This window comes from Sebastes umbrosus, chromosome 17 (assembly GCF_015220745.1).
Source record: "Sebastes umbrosus isolate fSebUmb1 chromosome 17, fSebUmb1.pri, whole genome shotgun sequence".
Taxonomy (NCBI): Eukaryota; Metazoa; Chordata; class Actinopteri; order Perciformes; family Sebastidae; genus Sebastes; species Sebastes umbrosus.
This window is the reverse complement of record NC_051285.1, coordinates 28,890,040-28,912,084: the sequence shown is the minus strand read 5'-3', so window position 1 is coordinate 28,912,084 and position 22,045 is coordinate 28,890,040. Positions and strand designations below refer to the sequence as shown.

The following is a 22,045-nucleotide window of genomic DNA, read 5'->3' as shown; positions in this document are numbered from 1 at the left end:
CACGTGATCTCTGTCAAATTCCCAATACCTTGAAAACTGAGCCTGCTGCAACATTTGAAAGACAGAATAGCGGCCGTCAGAGTTTTAAGGGGTTGAAATGTATATATAACGTTTGAGATATTGTGCTAACGATATCCGATAACAGACACTCTGGTCGCCTCCGTTGGTTGAGTTGGTCAGGTTTAGACATGAGGAGTGAGATTGGTTACGGTAAGAATATCAGGGTAAGCCAATCAGAGGAAGAGTAGGGCGGGTCATGTCTTTGCCATAGTAGAGGTCCGCTGACGTCACTCTGCATAATAATTAGCCATGTGCTTCTGTTTGTTGTATTGGTTAACACAGTAGTCATGTAAGTGATTATCTAAAAACAAGAGCTGAACAGAACTATTTTTTATTTCTGTTTTGGTCACAGTGGCAGCAATACACTGATTTTAAATATGATAAATGCATCTGTGCTGCTGTATCCTCAATACGAGACAATCATTAGAATAAACACAACGGTGCTGACATACCCAAAAGACATATACATAAATATGATTTCAGTTGTGCAAAATGTTCTTTGTTCTCTTCTTTAGCAACACGATGTGTGGCTTGTTCTTTCTCCTGTTTGTTTTCAGGAGGAACGCCAGTTTGAGCTTAAACGATGCTGATTGCATTATCTACCTTTGATAAGACGGAGAGTGCCGCTGCTTCAACGTTGCCTTATTTGATTTATAGTCTATCACAAATTGATACAGAGCAAATTACCATTCTATTTGCTTCATTCTGTTCCTATCTGTATCATGTTATTCTTTTTCCCACCAGAGTAATCCAGCCATCGCTGGCACTCTGTAAAGGTTAGAGTGGCATATGGCTCAGGGAACATGTCTAAAACTGGCACGGTGTAATCAATTTATAGATGACCAAATCAGTTTAAAATGAGTTTCTAGTGACTATGATGATTCCAATGAACACAAATTGATGCGTCTGTCACTCCTGCTTAGCATCTTAACACAGATAAAATAATGATGTTGGAATGGGAAAGCAACTAGATATCTTATGTTTCAATGTAAGAACAGTATAAAGCCAGTTAAATGGAGACAGTCTGTAAATCGTGAAATAGATTTATTTCAGAATATGTGTATTGAGTATCAACGTGGTGCAAAGAGCAACGCACAAAACACAGCAATGGAGCATGAAGTCAATATTCTCTATGGGTAAGGATATGTGGAGGGTATCATTTGTGTAATATTTGAGATGGTAAACCATGTTGTATTTTATTATCAAAGTGGTATCATATATAAAAACATAATTTAAATATGAGTAGGTAATGTGAAAATGCACTGCAACATTGTTTACTGGCAATTACATAGTGAATCTGCCTTTAAATGGCAACAATGCATATGATTTGAAATGGACCTGTGTACACGCCAGCCACCCATTACGAGCTCCACCAGTTTATTTACCAGTGCAGAACTGCACACACTCAGCATTCACAACCTATTTACGTTCGAGCAGCATGTTTAACAGTCTGATTACAGCTACAGAGAGAATGTTCTGAATGCCCTGCAGCATTTTAGTCAAGTAGAAAGCAGCTACACCAAGGAAAATATGAGACACGTGAAACATATTTAAATTATTATACAGCATTGGCATGTTCTTAAATAAGTCCATGAATTCCTCAAGTCATACAGGGTTGTGATATAAGGACTGTGCATACTTTACTTTGTAATAATAAACAGTATGCATAGCACTCACACACGGGTCAGCAACCTTTACTATCAAAAGAGCCATTTTAGGCAAAAAAAATCTGTCTGGAGCCTCAAAAACATGTGATCATTGTGATGAAGGTAACACAGTTTATAGTCTAAGTATATAGTATATAAGTCTAATGCAGTGAGGGACAAAGTGCAACTGTACTACGGAGTATAAGGCCCACATGTCACTGTGACACAAATCACAAATCACAAATCACGTGTTTGGCCATAACTCAAGAATCCATATGCTAATTATGACAAGATTCACAGAAATGTCCAATAGGATAATATTATGTAGTGATGACATTTTATATCCAAACTGTCAAAGGTCGACTGGTGACATAACGTTCTGCAAGAACACTTTTCTGGCTTAATAATTCAATGACATAACTCAGAACAGAAGGGGAGAATACCGACATATGTCACATTTGGTCAGATACTGAACTGGTGATGCCAATCTTGGGTGCCCACCTTGAAACTGATTGTTTAAGTCAGTGGTGTCTCTATGATTCCATCCATAACTAACAATGACAGAATGTATACTCTCACAAGCCTGCACACTTAAGAGCAACCTCTAATTAGTGTACTGGATATGTTTTATAATCAAGAGCTACAATAAAGATTTTTTAAATGATGAACAAATGGCTCATCACTGAACAGTGGCAGTAATTAATGTTACACTACTCAGCTCACAGGTTTTCAAAGTGTGAGGCGGGCCTCCCCAGTGGGGCTCTGAACAGTTTCAGGGGAGGCTCAGTGAATCGAAGGGAGAAAAAAAAAAAAAAGTACATTTGTTATTACATTAGTTATCAGATGAAGATCACAGAATATCCTACTGTGTGTGATTTGGCAAAATAGATAATTCAGAGATACAGATACTTGGACAGACCTATTTTTTATTTATTTATTATTTATTATCTAATAGCCAGCTGGATTGAACTCTAAAACACATGTGGCCACATTCATTTAACAGTGTGTAGCGAATGCGTCCTGGCCACATTAAGGACCTCCTACTCATCTGATCCACGGGATCACCGCGCCCCTCAGGTGAAAAAACAGGCAGACACGGGCGCTTGTCAGCATGGAAACGGCCTCTGTGCTCAACTATGTCCTGTCGATAAAACTGTATTTTATTAAAATATATCTTGTTTATAGGCTACATATCTGCAGACTATCAGACTGGGAACAGGAAATGCATTATTATCATACTGTCGGAGATGTGTCGGTGTTTTTGTTCCGCTGCTTTGCACGTAGCTGACACCCGACCGCCCGCCCGCCTGTTCTCTGTCCTCCCCGGCCCTCTGGAGCGCTGTAGCCTGCTGTTGTCTGGCAAAAGCAGCGCTGTCGGCGGCGTGGAGCTCCCCGGGGACCGCCGGTACAATAACCTTTTATTTTGATGTTAATACAATGTACCAGAATTCAGGAATATGTAGGATATTACTACTGACATTCATGTAATATTACATCACATTGCTGCTGTATCAGCCGTGTGTTTACTACGTGTTTATTTGCATATAGAGCAGGAAGTGAGATCGCATCACTGGAGACGCTTTCTAACGCCAGGTGTGAACAGACGTACTTAAAGCTGTCCACTTGTGATCCGATCACTGAGGACGCATGTTAATACCAGGTCTGAACAGGGCGTTAGAGCTCTCATTATAACACACTCAAAGGGAGAGTGACTTAATTCTCTGTACAAGTCTCAGTGACTCTATCTTTACATAGAAAACAGCTGTTTGCTGCTATATGTTAATGTTCTGAATGTTATATATCACCTTAATTATTTAGTGAACTCTTTGAACTTCAGTGATGCAGTTTCTCTCTTGGTTTACGCAGCCATCTTCCTACTCTCATAATCTCTATACTACTACATGTAGAAATACTGCACCTGTACAGGCCTTGGAGGAGCTACAAGAGTTCCTCGCGCAAAGGAAAGGGGGGACATAAACAATATATTTCAATCTGACATATGAATATTAATGCAGCCATGAGATAACATCCAGCAGCATATCTAATTAACACCCACAGGAGATACAGTTTGTAGCATGGACTGTAATCCATTTGAACAAAGTCAGGGCCACCACCTCTGTGTTGTAGAGGCCTACTAACACATTCAATGCAGCTAACTGGAAGTAAAGACAATAAAAGACACAGCGCGTTCATACAGTCCATTTAATTTAAAGTGCTTCAAGTCATTAAAAATGGAATAAAGAAAAAAGATAAAGAAAAAAAAAAAAAGCAGAAAGGGGGCAAAGTGCAATTTTAAGTAGCCTGACATTTTAATAACTCACAGAGGAAGAACATACTATAAAGGCTTTTAGATTAATTTAAAAGGTGTCAGAGTCAGGGGAAGTCTCAGATCCTCTGGAAGGCTCTTCTCACTATACATGCAGCATAAAACTAATCCCTGCTTCACCCTGTTTTGTTTCAAGTCTGGAACAGTTAGCAGGCTGTTCCTGGATGATCTGAGAGGTCTAGAGGATGGTAAAGACGGGTAGAGGGGAGCAAGTCAGAGATGTATTCTGACCCCGAACTATGGAGTAAACAAGAAACAGCGGTCCTTCCACATCCAGCACAGATCTGAGATCTGAGACATGCTGCACTGTGTTCAGCTTTCTCACTCTTTAATAGACATTTATCACAGATTTGAATTCCCAGGCGTCAAATACCGAGGTTTCGTCAACGTTTGGTACCACCACAAGGCACCCTTTAGCGTTGGTATGAAACTCAGCTGGCGTTCCATTAACTATAATGTAAACCCATCAAAGGCAACAGTAGACCCTCTGAGAGTGCGCGGGGAGTGTGGTGACGTAGGTCGCAAACACAATGCTTTCATCCAGGAGGCCGCTGTTTGTATCCCGTGTGTCGCGTTACAATCAGCTGTTTGTTGGGGTCCTATGTCCCATTTTGTTGCCTAACCCTAACCAAGTATTTTTGTTGCGTAAGTAAACCTAAAAACTATGTAAACCTACGTTGGAAGTTTATCATTAAAAGAGACTGTATGCATGTAACAAGCGGAAACTCTGCCTTTCCTGTGAACACAAAAGCTTATTTTTCACACCACCTAAACTGTCGCTAGAAAGAGGTACGTAGAGCGTCATGGTTTTAAACGCAGGGCCAATGATTAAGCGGTGGTATCTGACGAGTTGGGACTGAGCATGTGTTGTACAGAAGGCTTTGTTTTCATTCAGTCCATCCATGAATGGCACACGACATCTGCTTATTTTGTCTGTTTTGTTCACATCCATGTTGAATATTTGATTAATTTGGCACTCGGATGAGCTTCAGATTTCGGCATTTTGCCCACCAGTGCTATGATGGCCTGTTTGGATCACTGTTAACATCCTATTCATGCAAAAAATATCTCAACAAAAGGCTTTTTTATAGTTGTATGAATGTGTGGAAATGCTGCTAACCATCTATTGTTCAGATGATCATGTTATCCTCATTCTGAGGCTGATTTAACACTTTCTGTTCCTGTTCACTTCAGTTGATCAGGTTAATGATGACATTCATGCCATTCCTGGTTCTGAGTTGCTTGCTCATGAATTGGCTTGGATTGCATTTGAGGCTGGAGACACAGTGATAGAAAGTCCTTGTTAGTGTTAGACCCTGAGCGTCTGTGCCATTTGTTTACTCTCAGTGTTAAATGTGTTTGTCTCTCACTGACATCACTCATAAACCATTTAAGTTCTTTTTTATCGTTTTGTTGCTTCAAGCTGTTTTTCAGAAAAAAAATGACACTAATGGTGTAATGATTGCATGTGCTGGCCATTATCAAACTGCCACTATGCACTTAAAGCTGTCTGTGCTTACACCCACCATTGTAATGATGAAAAATCCTTGACATAAGCTTCGAGGCTGCCCACCAGTTATCTGTTTCTTATGATTAATTGTGACAAGGCAGTAGCATCCATTTGGTGTATACACCAGCCAATGCCCATGACCTTGAATAGATGAATACTGAGTGAATAATTATGAATAATTTATGGGAATAATTTGTTGTATTGTTGAATGCCTTAGTGTTCAGAGAGCATTAGCACTTAAAGTGTTTCCGCCATATGTAACCGTCCTGATGGTTCTGGTGAGTATTTAATCAAATAAAGTTTTCCAGGAAGGGGAAGGAAGATTAATAAGGTCAGCTGTGATCTATGCAAATATGTATAACATGACAGCAGTATCAGTTGTTTTAACTACTTTTACAGTGTCATACGGTGTAGAGTGTAGCACAGCGGACGTACGGACTCTGAGGAAAGTTGCTGGTTTAAACAAATGCATGCAGCAAAAAGTTTACCAACCTGCCGCGGTTATGTTTAGGCAACCAAACGAGGGTAACGGCCACAGTTAGGTTTAAGCAACAAAACCACATAGTAGGTTTAGGAAAAACATCCTGGTATGGCTTAAGATAAGTATATAAACTAAGTAAAATACGTACATAAACAACGTAACATAAGTACAGAAAATACGTCACAAACGTCACTAACTTCAAAAGTTCACTTTGGGACACGAACACCGGCCTTCTGGTTGAGCGTCCTATGTTTGTTAGACCCATTCACCTCCTCTCCCGTCCAACGTAAGCAGTCTTTCTCACTATTTATTCTTCATCACTAGATCTTCTTAATCTGAGTCACTAGCTGTGAGTGTAGCATTTTCACGTCGATGTGTTGACATTGCAGTACAGACTACTATGGCGTGAAATGACACGACAAAAGCGAGAACGGCGCTGCGATTGCACGAGAAACGACTTACGAATTGTTGTATCGTTCATACCGGGCTGGAGTAAAACAGGACTGTGGCAACCGTTGTGACAAAGTCATATACATCTTGGCATTGATGGAGTTCAACTCTGTTGAACTTTGACCGCTGAGGTCGCAGCCTCAACCAATAGCAAAGAAGTGTGTGTGGTTTGACCCCACTTGGGACCACCCACAACCATATTATTTTTTCCTAAACCTAACTAAGTGGTTTTGTTGCGGCAGTAACATAACCACTGCAATCTACCTGCATTTGAACATCGTACAGGGGAGAAAGGTTGACTACATATGAAGCATGAAAAAGAAGTGGTTTATTTAATTTACAGTTTACCCTGAATTAGAACAATGTTAGAAGTGTTGGCTCTGACTTAATTTCCACATGATTTTAACAAACACTAGCATTTTTATGTGGCTTTAATATTAAAAATATATATATTTTAAGTTGAACCCAGCACACTTTACGCCCCTGGCTCGATTTGGCGTCACAAAATTTGACAGGTGTGTAGTTGAGATCAAAATGAAGGCCAAGTTCCAAGTTGGCTCCCCCTTTCTTTACGCCCCTGGTCCAATTCGGCGTTGCGACTGGTGTGATCCCATTGCAAGACGGTCTTTAGTTAAAAAATTATGTTTAGCTGTCAAAGCCAATTTTTGGGCGATACCTAAAACAAAAAAAGTCCTCAACGTGGACAGAGGTTCGGTAACTTATTCTGGACTTAAAATGTCGGTCACACTCGTGTGTCCTGTGGGGAGTATTTCTCCACTATTTCTGATTCACATCTCGACTTTGATGGAGCGCTGTGATAGAACTGGATTCCCATACGGCCGTCTCCTCTGACCCTGCAGTGGCAGTAGGAAATGACAGTATGAGTAATGCTATTCATCCAGTGTGGTCCATTAGATTGAGGGCTAGGCATTGTGTGGTGAGAAAACAATAATGCGTCTTTAATATGAATCCTTTGTCCCCCGTTCCGTCCCGGGGACTCTGCAGGGTGAGAGAGCTCGCTGTGTCGTAACCTCTTTTTTTTTTTTTGGCACATTTTCCAAACTGCTTCCCAAAGAATGCTAAAGATATGCAAATGAGGGACCTGGCGTAGATTCATGGTAAATGGAAATTTTCACAGGTGTTGACATTTTGGGCAGAGTAGCGTGATGATCGTTATGGAGTACATTCACTTTATGTTTGCCAGCTGTTTGCTCTTCGATTGCTGTTAAGCATCATTTTGAACACTGCAGGAAAAAATGTTCTATTTAATCCTCATATCTCACGAACACACAACACTTAACACTTAACAAAACAGTACATTTCACTTTCTTGTGACTAATTTTAAGACCTGCAGGGGCAACGAGTGCCAAGTACCGTATACCAGCCGTATTGAGTATTTCCCTCCATTTACTATACACACAGTCTGTGTTAAGCTATACTTGTAGGCCCACAAGGGTGGAGCTGACTCCCATATGCATCTGTTTTCAATGTATTTTCTAGTACACAGTCCTCATAGCAGCATCAGGCATATATTGTAGACATGTATTATTTCATTATTTATCGAATGCTGCTGAGAAAGCAGGGTACACTTCTAGTTACCGCTTTTTGTGTCTGGCACCTAAAATATTAATGTGGTTTGCAGCATATCACATAATAAAAAAAAGATTGTAGGTGTGGAAAATACTAGTAGAAAGCACAGTGCCGGTCGGTTGGGTGAGCAGAATGTTGACAGTCTTCATGTGATTGTCATTCTGGGGATTTTGCCGCATCAAGAGCTCACAGTCGATACTTACATTCTTGTGAAGAGCTTGCTACTAAAGTTTGGCTGAGAAAATCAGGTTTTCTAAACATTACCACACGAGGTGAGTGGATTCTTTTATGTTTTGTCATTCTTGTCCTACTTTCCAGTTGTCATTTACAATCCCCAGTGTGCACTATGGTCCATGTGTTGACAACAGTGTTGGTCAGTCAGGTTTGCTGTGTGCAAACACATTTGGGTAAATGTGTTTGGAAACAGGCTTCATGCTGTGTCAATGAGCAAAATATAACCAACAAATAAAGGTATTAGGGGCACAAAAGCAAACAGAAAAGGACCTGAGTGTACCCTTATAGAGGCTATAGGGGAGTGCAATGAAAATGGACAGGACCTTGAATACAAACCGGATAAATGACAATGCATAAGAATTCACTCTAAGCACATACATTAATGGGACTTTGACACAGAAGGAGAGCCTTATGGCTGGTTTAACTTTGCTCAAATGCAGAAGATATATTTAAGTCACCCACAGCTTATGAAATCCCCTGCAGAGTATATTATTAGAATGCAAAGTAACAGTAAAAAACATCAGCTCTTGAGTTAAAAATAATTTTGCAGATGGAAATGTGGGAATCTGATATAGAGAGTATATGGATGCTGAAGCTGTATGTGTGTCTAAAAGCTGAAAGGGAAAGAAACATCAATACCCCTCTAGTGTTTCTCACAATGCACACAGGAAACAGTGAAAAAGAAAATAGATTTTAAAATGTAAAGATGTACATGTGTGAATAACTGATGAAGAAGTGTGAGGATGTGGTTTCGCTATGCCTACAGGGGGAAAAACAAGGTTAAGAAGCTCTGTGAGGCTGTACTTTGGCATGCTGACATGCTCACAATTACATCGCTAACATGCTGATGTTTAGCAGGTATAATGTTTACCACGTTCTCAATCTTAGTTTAGCATGTTAGCATGCAACTGGGGCTGATGGGGTTTTGATTATAAACCAAATTAATATGTTGACCTGATTATGGCACTAGATGAAAAGTCAGAGGACCACCAAATTACAATTCATAAGAGGGACATGAATGTGGCAATCAAAAAGTCAACATCATGGTGTCAGTAGAGAGAAGTCCAGGGATCACCAAAGACTAGTTGGCTCTGTATTTGTGTCTATAATGGTGTGGCACAATAAAAGCACAAGGACAGTAGTGTCAACCAGGGAATTTCTGAAACCAGCTATTCTGTGTCTTGTTGACCAACTTCTGCACCTCGATGGGATTCGGCTGATGTGGCTCAGTCAAAGACCAAAAGTGTACAGTGCATTATAAACTAAGGCTAAGCAACAGCCTACGACACGTGCAGGAAAGCTGTTATTGTTCATTAAATAGATGTGATCAGCTTGCACTGTAAGATCAGGATGTAATTAGCTACAATAAATGGATTGATTAGCTAGGTAGTTAGCTAGAATAGCCTAAGGTTTGCAAGCATTAAAATCATTGCCTTCTATTTGCTGGATTTGATGTCACATAATAGCATAGTGATTTACAGTACAGTTAACTTAAGTATGCTTTCTCCTACTTTTTTCCTCTTGGACATCGAGCAGTTTGGGCTGCTGTAAATTAAGATGAATAGATCCAATAGATCTAATCCCTGCACTGCACCACTGCTTTCTATAGTAGATATTGGCAAGTCCATTGACCATGTGATGCATATGGATGACTGTCACTTGTAAGGCCAACGCTTTTTGTGTGTTTTAGTATTTTCGTATTGTCGTCTCTGTAGTAGCCTAGGCTATTCCATTTTGATGCGACATTATGGAATTTTTTTTCCCGACCTGCCGCCATCACCTACCCTGACCTCATACCGATCCCCCTGTTACATTGCCTAAAATCGCATGTGCTGAAAACCATTTAAAAAAAAATGTTTTTCAATCTGATTCCTTATGTCCCCACAACTTTTCAACACAAAGTGACACCCTTGTTGGCAATCCACCCAGTAGTTAATGAGATATTTCAGTCTGGACTACAGCGGTAACATTGCCATCCAGAGTTGCGCCGCCAGCGTTCGCTAATAGAGAACAAAAAAAACATGAGAGATGCTGAAATAGTCATTTAATCAACTTTATCTTGGATGGAGTTGAGCTCTAAAGAGAGTACTGACAATTTCATTTCAAACACAACTTGAAGTGTCATCACAACAGACACCAAGCACAAACCATTTTGGCATGAAGTGCAATTGAGGAAAGTGTACTGACTGTCAGCTGAGTGTTACAGCAGGACACTTTTTGACAGTTCACCCATTGTTGGCCTCTCTCCAAGTACTGGAGCTCACAAGTGCAGCCAATTTGAAAGCTGTCTGATGTTAAGGGTTGAGACCTAATGTTCCATCTTGTCAGCAAGGTGTCTTAGCTGGGGAAGACCCTGTCAGAACTATATATATATATATAAATACTTCACATGGAGGTACTCTTTGTACTGTTTAAAAAAAAGGTAGTGGATTATGAATATTACAATTATAAAGGCAGGTTTCCTGGCCATGTAGCATGGGCTACACAATCGGTCTCTTCCTTCTCTATGATGGATTTCTCCCTGTATCCCTGCTGAACAGTGCTGCTATTGTAGCTGAGCGGAAAATACCTGGATGTGACACTGTCTGTGTTTGTTTTATCCACTCAACCAAACAAACAACTAAATAGACCCAGGAGTGTAAGGTGGTTTAGGACACCATATGTGCTCTTTTAAAGGGCACTTAAACAGTATATCCACCCAAAACTCCCAGTGCAATTTACCGAGGTCTAGAAATGTCTGCCATGGAAACGTTTGCTGTCGCCCCCGTACAGCGGAACTCTTTTTGTTTCAGAAGTCTTCACATGGTTTCTCACCGTGATCTACAGAACATGCTGTGACAATTTTGCTGAGAACTGTGTTTTTCTACCAAAGACGCCCACAAACAATGCGTTTCTGCACAGAAGAAAAAGCAAGTGACATAATACCTTTTTTATTTTAGATTTTCAGATGCATTGTTGTTGTTTCTAAGCATCAACAATGAGTGGCATCGTTGGGGTTAACAGGAAACACCACTCTCTGAATAAAGAGTTAGACTACCCCTCCAGGTAAGTGGGTCGGTTTCCCCTTTAGAGGTCAAAGACACACTCTGGAAGGTCAGGGGTTGATAGTTTTCCACAGGAAAAAAAAAAACGGATTACTAATGCTCTTCTTTCCAGAGTAGCTACTGACAAGGTGCCCTTGAGCACTTAACCTCTGGTAGCTCCACAGGAGTGACTCAGTAGCTAGCAGAGGAGGACTGGACTGAACAGCTCCCAGTGTGAACATGTGCACCATTATGAATATGAAGCAGGACAATGCTGAACACAGCTTGGACTCTCAACAAAACTTCCCTCTGCCGCCTTCACAGAGCTTCTCCAGAGGAAGACTATTAAAACGAATAACAAAGCTTCCTCCAGTTGTACCTGCAGCTTTTCTACTTGGCATGCATTCAACTAAAACCTACAGTACCACATAAGAACCTGCCAAGGAAATACACGGAGAGGGAGATAACCTTTTTATATTTTTATTTTATGACCTAAATTATTTATATACGAAGGTAATACTTAGTGAGTTCTTTTTTTCAGCGTTTTTTAGTGTGTGCAGTGCTTTTCAACTATGTTGTGCTCGCCTTAATATTAACTTCATATTTTTATCTGTTTGTTGCCAGGATTTGCTACTGGAGCATTTCTCTCCAAAATGAATAACCCCCTGTGGAAAACTGGTTCCTGTAGATAGTCATAAATAATATAGTAATATCCTGTACAAGGGCATAGGTTTGATTTTAACAATGGGGTATTTTGTGTGTGTGCGTGTGTGTGTGTGTGTACTTGCCCTCACTCTCTTGTTCTATCTCATACCCACCGTCAGAGTTGCCAAATCCGCTTGTTAGAAGCGACTTTGGGCTTCTTTTCTTGAAAAGGTGCTTACAAATATTGGTAGTCGCGGGTTGCGTTTTTTTGGGTTTCTAAATTTGAGTTGCTTATTTGTGCTCGCTCCGGTCTTTCTCCTCTATACCTGTCTAGTTTGTCCTGTTGCAGGATCCACACACTCCGATTCAACGGCAGTTTGCCGTTTTTGTAAGTGTGACATACGAGCACATCATGCCGATATGATTCAACATGCAAGCACTGAAAAACAAAAGACATTCTTCAAATGAGGCTCACGGACATTGGATTCAAGTTTTTCTGCAAAAATGCAAAAAATGAAATAAAATGTTCAACTTCTTTAAGTTTAGATAACAAGTAAAATATAAAGCTAAAAAATGGATGCAATGTTTACAATCTAAAATAAATTCATACATATATATGATATTCATTCGTGTTCAGGTCCTGCAAAAGCAGTATATGATATTGCCGATGAGAGCGACTCATCTACAGCGCAAAGAACAATCATAAAACCAAATCAGAAATGGACTTTCACTGTCAGCGCTCGCACTTGTGTGACAATAGAGATGACAGGGCGTCAAGGCTGTGTGGTCTCCACGCTGAACAGTCTGTTGTTCATCTCAGTAAATGGATCAGGACTTGCGTCCTTCCCTGCCTGGAGATTTGCAGAGACGTGCGTGGGTGTGTGGGCGACATGCTGCAGATGATCCCCCACAGGAAAGCAGAGAGAGAAGACAGAAGTCTATCATCAAAGAACACTGTTTTTTTAGTCTAACAAGTAGACATATACTTTAGCCTATTTATTTATATGTTGACAGTTTATTGCATGTTAAGATTATTTTCTAAATATTGGTTGAGTGAAGCTATCCGTGTTACTGAAGTGGTTCAGATCTTCACTGGTTAAACCAATAACACTTTCCAGAAGTGACACAGAACACTAATATCACCCCTCCTGCCATTATTATATTATATTACACTACAATACAATTATCGACCAAAGGATTGGTTTACACACATAAGATGCATTCCTCACAAAACAATTACAGTTTATTATACATGTATGTTATATACTCATAATATCCTTACTAGAAAATAGACATTATATTATATATTACATAGATATAAATGGATTACATGGTAATATATTTGTTTCATTGTTTATAGTCATTCAGCCTTTACTGGCTCAAAATACAGTATATCACAGATCACATGGTTAAGATCATATGTGCCTGTTTTACACTCGTTGGCCACCAGGTGGTTTCATGGTCACATGAAGCCTCGAGAAGCGAACGCTTTTCCGAACCAATTTGCTGGAAAGCTTCAATGCTTCATGAAGCTTCAGCTCGCCATCACTAATATATACCAACAGTTAATTAACTCGGCTTTAACTCAATACAACTCAACTCATGACAAATAACTTAGAGTAACTAAACTTCACGTGCGCACATCTACACGCAAAGATCCTTCCCCCGTACCAGCCCAAAACAACTGCTTATATAGTCTCCTCAATCCCCAAGAGTCACTCTTCAGGTCCATTTCCCCAGGAAACCGAGACCCTTCTAAGAAAAGAGATAACTCATTTTAGTGGGTACTTTCCACTAAAATTAGTAGTACAACACTTCCACACATCCCTACATCACATTTATAACCATAGTAACCAATCTGATCACAATACATCACAAAATTACTGTTTCCAAATTACCACCCCCCCCATCTTACTTGGTCTGCTCAGTGTATAAAATCAGGAAATGGCTTGGTGCCTCCTGCTTTTGTCTATGGAACACATGGTGAGTATGGTAAGTAAACTCACTGCCAAACCCGGGATAGAAAGTGTCTGCAAGTTACAGTTGATGGAATTGCTGCTAAATAATGACTAAACAAGCACGGTTAAATTAATATGAAATGTTGCAATGTTGGGGAAAAATGGTGTTTTCTCACCCACTTTGTCACAGAGTCTCCCTCCATTTACAGCCCAATTCCTTCAAATCCTCCTCAAAGCTTTCTTTTCCCTGCATTCAGCAGCACACACAGACTGCACGCATTAGTTCTGGCCAGGATGAGTTAATCTGTGAACCTGGAATTTCTTGTTTTGCTGTATTTCCTGTGAATGCTGTGTGAGTGACCGGGGTCAGTAAACACTGCTGGATGTGTGAAGCTCCCTCGTTGATGTTCTGTATGGACTGTGTGTGATATGTTGTACGGAGACCTGCAGACTAATACACTAGACGCTGATGCATTCTGCACTGAATTCACCTGCACACATCAGGGTATTTTGGATTTAAAAAGCCATGCCAAATTTATAGCATCCATTAATTTAAAAAAAGAAAAACAAGAACAACAACAAAAAACTGGCACACACACACACACACACACAAAGCTGAAATATCTTTCCATTATTTCACTGATGCTTCTATAAATGTTCTGCCAAATCCTGGTTTTATGTGGTGTAAATACCCCGGTGCATTCTGAGCCTAGTTTTGTTTTATGTTAAATTTACCTTCTCCTGTTCCCCTGCAGAAAATAACTTGGACTAATAAAGCTAATGCTGATATTGTTGTTGTCTGTGTTGTAATGCCAGCTCTCTGACACACACACTCACACAAATGAGCACCAGGAGATTTACAACTTACTTAACTGAAGAAGGTTTAGCACAGATTCTGGACTGTGATAGTGATGTAGAGGAAGAGGTTTCAGAGACAGAGGACGATGCTATTGACCAGCCGGATTGTGAATTTTCCTGAAGAGGATTCAGAGGATGAGTCTGCCTTAGTCTCTCAATCAATTGAAAGCCATGGAATACAGCAAGAGGAGACATGGGCATCTAAAGATGGTAACATAAAATGGTCAACATCACCACACCAAAGCCAAGGCAGACTGTCTTCTTCCAATCAGTCATCAAAATGATGAACAACTTTGAGGGGAGGCGTGTATTCAAAGAGAAATGAAAGCCACTGGATCAGATTGACTTGCATCCATATATTGGAAACCAAAGGGAGAAGCAGCTGCCGGTCTACGGATTGAAGAGAATGGAAGGCCAATCTTTCGAGCAACAATGTCTCTGGAGCAGTTTCATGTGATATCTCGGGTGATCCAATTTGACAACCGCAACACCAGAGCTGGTCGACGTGAAAGAGAAAAGCTAACTGTGGTCAGAGATGTTTGGAATAAATGGGTCGAAATTCTACCTTTGTTGTACAACCCTGGTCCCCATGTTACTGTAGACAAGCGCCTTGTTCCACTCAGGGGGCTGTCATGTTAAATCTCATATTTAACCTTTATCTCTCTTCACACTGTCAGCAAAAAGCAATGTGGAAAACGTTCAGGCCACTGTCTGTTTGGCTGGTTAAAATGCCAAACATTACCAGTGGCAGATTATATCAACTGTAGCTAATCAACATTCATTTTGTAACGGCTAAAATGGGACGTGTGGCTGAAGTGTTTTCTGTAAGCTGTGTTTGTATTCAGACAAATGTTGTTTTAGAGGGATAAAGAACATCACACTATCGTGAGTGTGTGCGTATGAGATCACCACCAGAGGGCTCATTACTTAATAAAGAATCAATGTCAATTTCTTTGTTTCTCTGTCTCTCTCTGTTGTGCCACACTGGCTAGCTAATCACCGGTGGGCTCGTACGGCGGTTACGGCTGATAACGACGTCCCGACCGGCGGCATCGTCGAGGAAGCATAGCGTCCCCCATGGCATGAATCTGATGTTGCTGTAATTTGATTAGCTATTTGCCAAGTACTGTTGCTGTCATTTGCTCATAGTAGTTAGTAATTATTTTAAAGAAGATAGTAACTGTGGTCACCATGACGATGTGGATTATCTTCAGCACAAATGTGAAAGTCTGTCTTTTGAAGAACTTGAAATAAAACAGCTCAGTACCCAGCAGCCGCAGGATATTGTTATAAACTAAACTGCTGGTAAAAAAAAAAATATATATATATATATAATAAAGGCTTTGTAAAGAATCTCAACTTAACTTTAGTGCATGCTGGGAAATATGTTAAAAGACTATGGTATTGGCTGGACATTTGGCCAACTGGGTTTAACTCATGATTCTTTAAACTGACAAATGTAGTATCTAATTACAATGATTTCATGATATGATATTTATTGATAATGAACTTTACACTGTATATGATTGGACTGTTGTTGAAAGTTGTTTTTCCTCCATTCCACACGTACGTTAAGAAAACTGTCTCACTTTGTAATGAGTATAACAACTTGGATTTAATGAATATTTTATGATGACCTTCTAGAGCACGCTTCAACCATCTCATCAGAAATAGCTGAATGTCAAAATGCCACAGAGTGCTGTGTTTGTTTCAGGTTTCATGGAGCTTAACATACAGTAGATATAAAGCATTGTGCTGAAAGCCTAAATCTCTAATGTGCATATTTGTCTTTCCTCCTACCAGATGCAATGTGGACAGCAAAGTATCACGAGTGGCGTGGCTCAATCGCACCACCATTCTCTTCGCAGGAAATGAGAAATGGTCTCTGGACCCTCGCGTCATTCTGATGGAAAACACAGCAGTCACAGAGTACAGCATCAAGATCCAAAATGTCGACGTCCACGACGAAGGACCCTACGTCTGCTCAATCCTCACAAACAAGAAACCAAAATCCACAAAAGTGCATCTCATCGTTCAAGGTAAGATGCTGTTGCCTCCTCGGCCCTGTCGGCATCAGTGATTGGATTCATCGAATAATCAAACGTGTGAAACAAGATCAGAGCTGGAACAAAGTTTCTTTTGTGCAGTGGGTGTTCATTTATACAGATGGACAAACTCAAGTTATTCTTGTCTGGGTTTGACCAGTGTGAGTCTTCAGTAAAATCAAATAGGAAACCATCCCTCCTCTGTTTTAAGATGGTGTGTAATGAGATGGATTTCAGTGAGCATTAGACCTGCTGATGAAACCGGGATTCAATCTTGATTTCATTTCAGATTGCTAATAGATGTTGATTTAGTGCACAGTACGCTGAAACATATACTGTCCTACTAAACCAACCGACAGCGTCGAGACGTTTGTTTTCTTTTATGATTAAATCAATTTCCTTCACTGTGAGTTTCCACAAACAATTAGCACCACCGCCCTGACTCTGCATCTGAGGTTTAGCTCATGTAGCTGCACTAAAGTGACTTATAATTAAAAAGTAGATGAAGTAGTTGTATCAGATACCTCCTACAGAATCACAAAGAGAATACACCACATCAAGGAAAGACTTTCTTTGAGGACACATTCAGACTTTTCTTTTGACATTCCAACTAGCACATTTTATGAAAAATAATTGACACGATCTTCACAAAAAACGGTTCAACTCGATGATATTCTCTTTCATGCAATCATAATTAACATATTTTTCACACTGTATAATTTATGATGATATCTCATTAACTCTTAATTGATGCCGAGAAGCATCAGGCCATGGTTTTAATCAAACAATAGACAAGCATATTCTTGCACAGACAAGGAGACACGTCTCCAATTATACTTTCCCATGGATTTTTATCTGTCCTTTTTCCTGACCTTGAATTACCCAACCATCTGGATGCTGCGAGCTCACACTTGAAACTAAAAGCAGCCACTAGATCCGCAGAATGGGCGAAGCTAGGCTTTGATACACCAACAAAACACTGGTGGTGGTGCTCTCTGTTGTTACACCAAAGGAGGGATGCACCTGCTCCGACAGTCGGTGAGCATGACTGATCAACAGTTTTCTATCAGTGGTGTGAACCATAAGCCACCTTCTGCCACAGCTCTACATGTCAAGGAGGGATGTCAATTTCAAGAAATGTACTGTACTTCATCAATTATTGGTTGTGTTAACAATCAATATTTGATTAATACACAAAACAAGTGAAACTACTGCTGTGGCCACACAATGCTAATTAATAAGGTATTATAGCTGCAGATTATAAAAGCCAGATAATGTCGTGCACTGACTCCCTTTTCTCAATATTCATATTGTATATATATCCATAAGTTCAAAATATGAAATAGCTACATGTAGACATAGACTAGATTACACCCATCTCTTCACAACAGACCTCCGTCTCAGTCACTTTGGGATAATAATCATATCTTAGCTACATGATCGTGGTGTATTGAGCGATGTTTGTGCACCTGCTCATGTGACCATGTGTCCAGGTGATGCACAAAGTACTGCTGTCGGCTCAGGGAATCTTTCTACATTTCACTTCCAGCAGTATTTACACCCAAAGAATGGAGTACAATGAATGAGTAACAATCTTTAGAAAGTTCATGCTGCTCTCAGTTGTCTGAAAATGAGGGGCAGATCAACCAATAATCAATGAATCATTGACATCCCTAATGACATAGACATGGTAGTTATGTTTGGTTGAAGCTGAGATATCAAGGATTTTGTCCTACATCAATATAAATAGCATATACTGTATGTGCTGAAAATAAAAAAATAGAAAATGAAATATAATGGATATTTGCGTATATATTTATACACACATTGGGCTGCACACACATGGGCTGTGAGGCACCAGCAGTGGTTAGCACTGTCTCCTCACAAACATAGCTTGTGGCGCTTCTGTGTGGAGTTTGCATGTTCTCCCTGTGTTAGCGTGGATTTTCTCCGGGTTCTCCGGCTTCCTCCCACAGTCCAAAGACATGCAGGTTAGGTTCATTGTTACCTCCGCCAAGGCCGAAGGCCTAGGAAGGAGGTCTGCGCTCTTCGAGTGCCATTCTAGTTGACTCTATGTTAGTCTGGTGACCTGTCCTATGTGTGTGTTGATAATAAAAATGGAGATCCAGCTGTGGAATCAATTTCTCAGCTGTTTTATGATTAATAAAATCCTTTGGATGGAGTTTGAGATTCAGTGTCCTTGGGCAGAAAAACTTTGATGCTTCCATTTGAAGAGATATAAGAGTGGCTTTTGTCAGACATCTCCCCATAAATCTTTGTTACACTTGTTTTTCTGACGTTACATGGTGGAGAGGGGAAGATGGGTGAAGTCAGAGAGGCCTTGTATAATAATTCTTTCACAGATGTTTGTGCCGTATTTCCGTATTGGCCTTTGTATGTGAGTGTAATGCATAATGACAGTTGCCATGGCAGTAGTGAAATAGACTTGGATATATTTATGTAGGCAGTTCTGCTGCTTGTTTGGACATAGGGACAGACATGGCCCAGTGTTACTCCCACGATGGCACTGGTTTTAGGCCATACAGTGGTGTAATGCTGCTTTGGCCTGATTACACACATGCCAGTATCCAACGTGAATTCGGTGTTAACATTCAGTTGCTGCCACTTGTTTAACTTTGGTTGTGAGATTTTACAAATGAATGACTACAGTACATACTGCCACCTTTATGGCAAAAACAGATCAGGAGTCCGTCGAGGGTGTTCGTGGTGTCTTTCGCCCCCACAGGCGCTCTCCTCTCTAGTACCTCAGAAATGGAGATTGGTGTTGAACCTGTACACAGAGGAGGACTCTGGAGGCTAACATCAATCAGCCCGGTGACCTTGTCAGCTGATACCCTCAGGAATATAGGGCATCTGCTTCCATGGTGACTGCACACGGGGAGTGGACTGACTGCAGTTAAGCCACACTGCAAGAAAGAATAATATCTCGGAGTGCTCTGTAATGCATAGTGGATGTATCCCGAGGACTTGAAGTGGCAGAGAAGCTGCCAAGGACTCTGAATCAACACGGAGTGGTAGTTACACTGTGATCCCAACTTATAGGACTTCAGTTCTGTTACTTTAATGAGCCTTGATGTTTCCCTCTTATTGACTATACCCCTGAAACACCACAGCAACAGCGTAGTCTTGAGTTTGACATTTTTTCAAAAGAGGTAGTCCTACTTTAGTCTGTGCAGTTGTTGACTTAAAGCAATATTTTCGTAACTTTTGAAAGAAGAAACAAAATGACACATTTTTCCTCTTACAAATGAAAAGTTGAATTTAGAAGCAATAGAATGCATCCTTTCAAAAGTCAACACACTTGGGGGTTTCGTCCCTGCAGCCTCCCGCGGTCTGGTATGGCCAGGAGCAGTGGCTAATTCAATGTGTCATTATCCTGCAATTGCCACGTTTGGCTGCAATGGCCACTGTTCAGTAATAATTACACAGTCTCACTTTAAAGGTGCTAAATTTGATATCCTAGAGCATTATTACAGCAGAAATCAACTATTGTCTATGTAAAGATATAGTGGAGTTATGTCTACCTGAGCAGAGAATCAAGTCTCTCTCCCTCTGTGTGTGTTGTTTCTTTGAAAAGTGATGCTGGGGGGTCTGTGTTTCGCTGTTTGATAAAATAGCTCTAGCACACAGCAAATACATGTATTAAGTAAATATTTCATATGTTTTTGTCAGAATTAAAGCCTAAATGTACGTAAATCTTCCTGGCTATGACACCAGAGCTTCCTGTTCTGTCTCATCCTGTGGACTGTAATGCTTTTCATGATGAGAAACAGAGCAGGCCAATAGAGGACCCAGTATTTCACCTCCAGTTATAGATTAATCTCAACTTTGGTTTGTCTGTATGAAAACAGCTGATACTGTTAAAGACCGCTTTTCTTCCAGCAGAGATGCTAGACTAGCTCAGTGATTTGCAATCACAGAAAAGTTCAGTTCCTGTGTCTGATCTCTCACAGTTTAATCACAAGCAGCTCAGGTAGTGTTAAGCTAAACATTTAGTTCCTCATTAAACATTATGCATCACCTTGTGCTGGAGATGCAACCTGTAAAAAGCCGCTTGACAAAATGCATAATGGCCTACAGATTTCAAAACAGTTTCCAGGCTGTACCAGAGATGTGTGGGCATCGTGGCTAGTCCTCCAGGCATGCATGCTTCAAAATGCTGAAGTCCCAATGTATTCAACCCTAAGGCTAGAAGGTGCTTTGCCTTTAGCATGGCCCAACAATCATCTGTTTCAGGAGGTGTCTAAACCCAGACAACTGCAGGCTGCATTATAGAAAATGTAATACTATGTTTAGTCTTTCAGGTTGCTGTAGAAAATGTGCATGCCCTATGTAGTCATTTGTGATGTATATGTGCAGACAAGGGTGTTTGTTATTGTTCAACCGACATCGTTTTGCACCAGTTGAGCCCAAATATACTGAAATTGAGGGTGTTCAATTAAATTATGAGACCTATATTAAATTGATGTATAATTAGGGCCCAAGCACGAAAGTGCCAGGACCCAACGGTGTCCTGGCACGAAGTGCAAGGAACCTATTGTTTTTGTCAGTATTATTATTCTTTTTCTGCTGCGAGATCGCGTTTTTGGGACCTTTTCCATCCCCAAAAACTCATGAAAATTGGAATATGCATCAGAAGTCGCGAAAATTGCAAAGTTCTGTAGTGATTGGGCTCGGGTGTCTCCAGCAAGGCTCCATAGCGCCCCCTAATGATGGCACGCTGTCAGACAAAGTTACTCCGATCTTCACGAAATTCAAGTATGTCATTGATCACGCCCTCATACCTGGATTAAATGATTTTGAGATTTTTTCGGCAAACAGGAAGTCAGCGATCTTGGACTTCCTGCGTTTTTTTTAAATTTACGAACACATGTTTGAGGACTTTAGGATGCACAAAAACTCATGAAACTTTACACGCACATCCAAACTCGTAATTTCTTTGATTTAGTGGTGAAATTTTTCTTGGGCGTGGCATGTTGGCTCTCTAGCGCCCCCTTATGTCTTTTAGCCTTTGAACATGCCTTTGACACCCTTGGGATACTCGAAAACTCATGAAATTTGGCAAAATGATGGACACCTGTGAACTTTATGTAACTGTATAGCCATTAGGCTCAGTGTGTTTAGCCGGCTCTATAGCGCCCCCTAACACGTTGAAATCTTAACTTTGTCAAAGTTGATCCGATATTCATGAAATTTGG

At 40.5% G+C, this 22,045-nt stretch overlaps 1 protein-coding gene across 3 annotated transcripts in view; it reads left to right on the top strand.

Annotated features, from left to right (window-relative positions):
* opcml (opioid binding protein/cell adhesion molecule-like) overlaps positions 1-22,045 on the top strand; it is a 264,962-nt gene that overhangs the window by 151,922 nt on the left and 90,995 nt on the right. For all 3 annotated transcript variants that reach the window (XM_037748480.1, XM_037748478.1, XM_037748479.1), the window contains one exon: positions 16,585-16,820. In XM_037748480.1, coding sequence (XP_037604408.1) covers positions 16,585-16,820 — 236 coding nt within the window. The remainder of the gene's footprint in view (positions 1-16,584; positions 16,821-22,045) is intronic.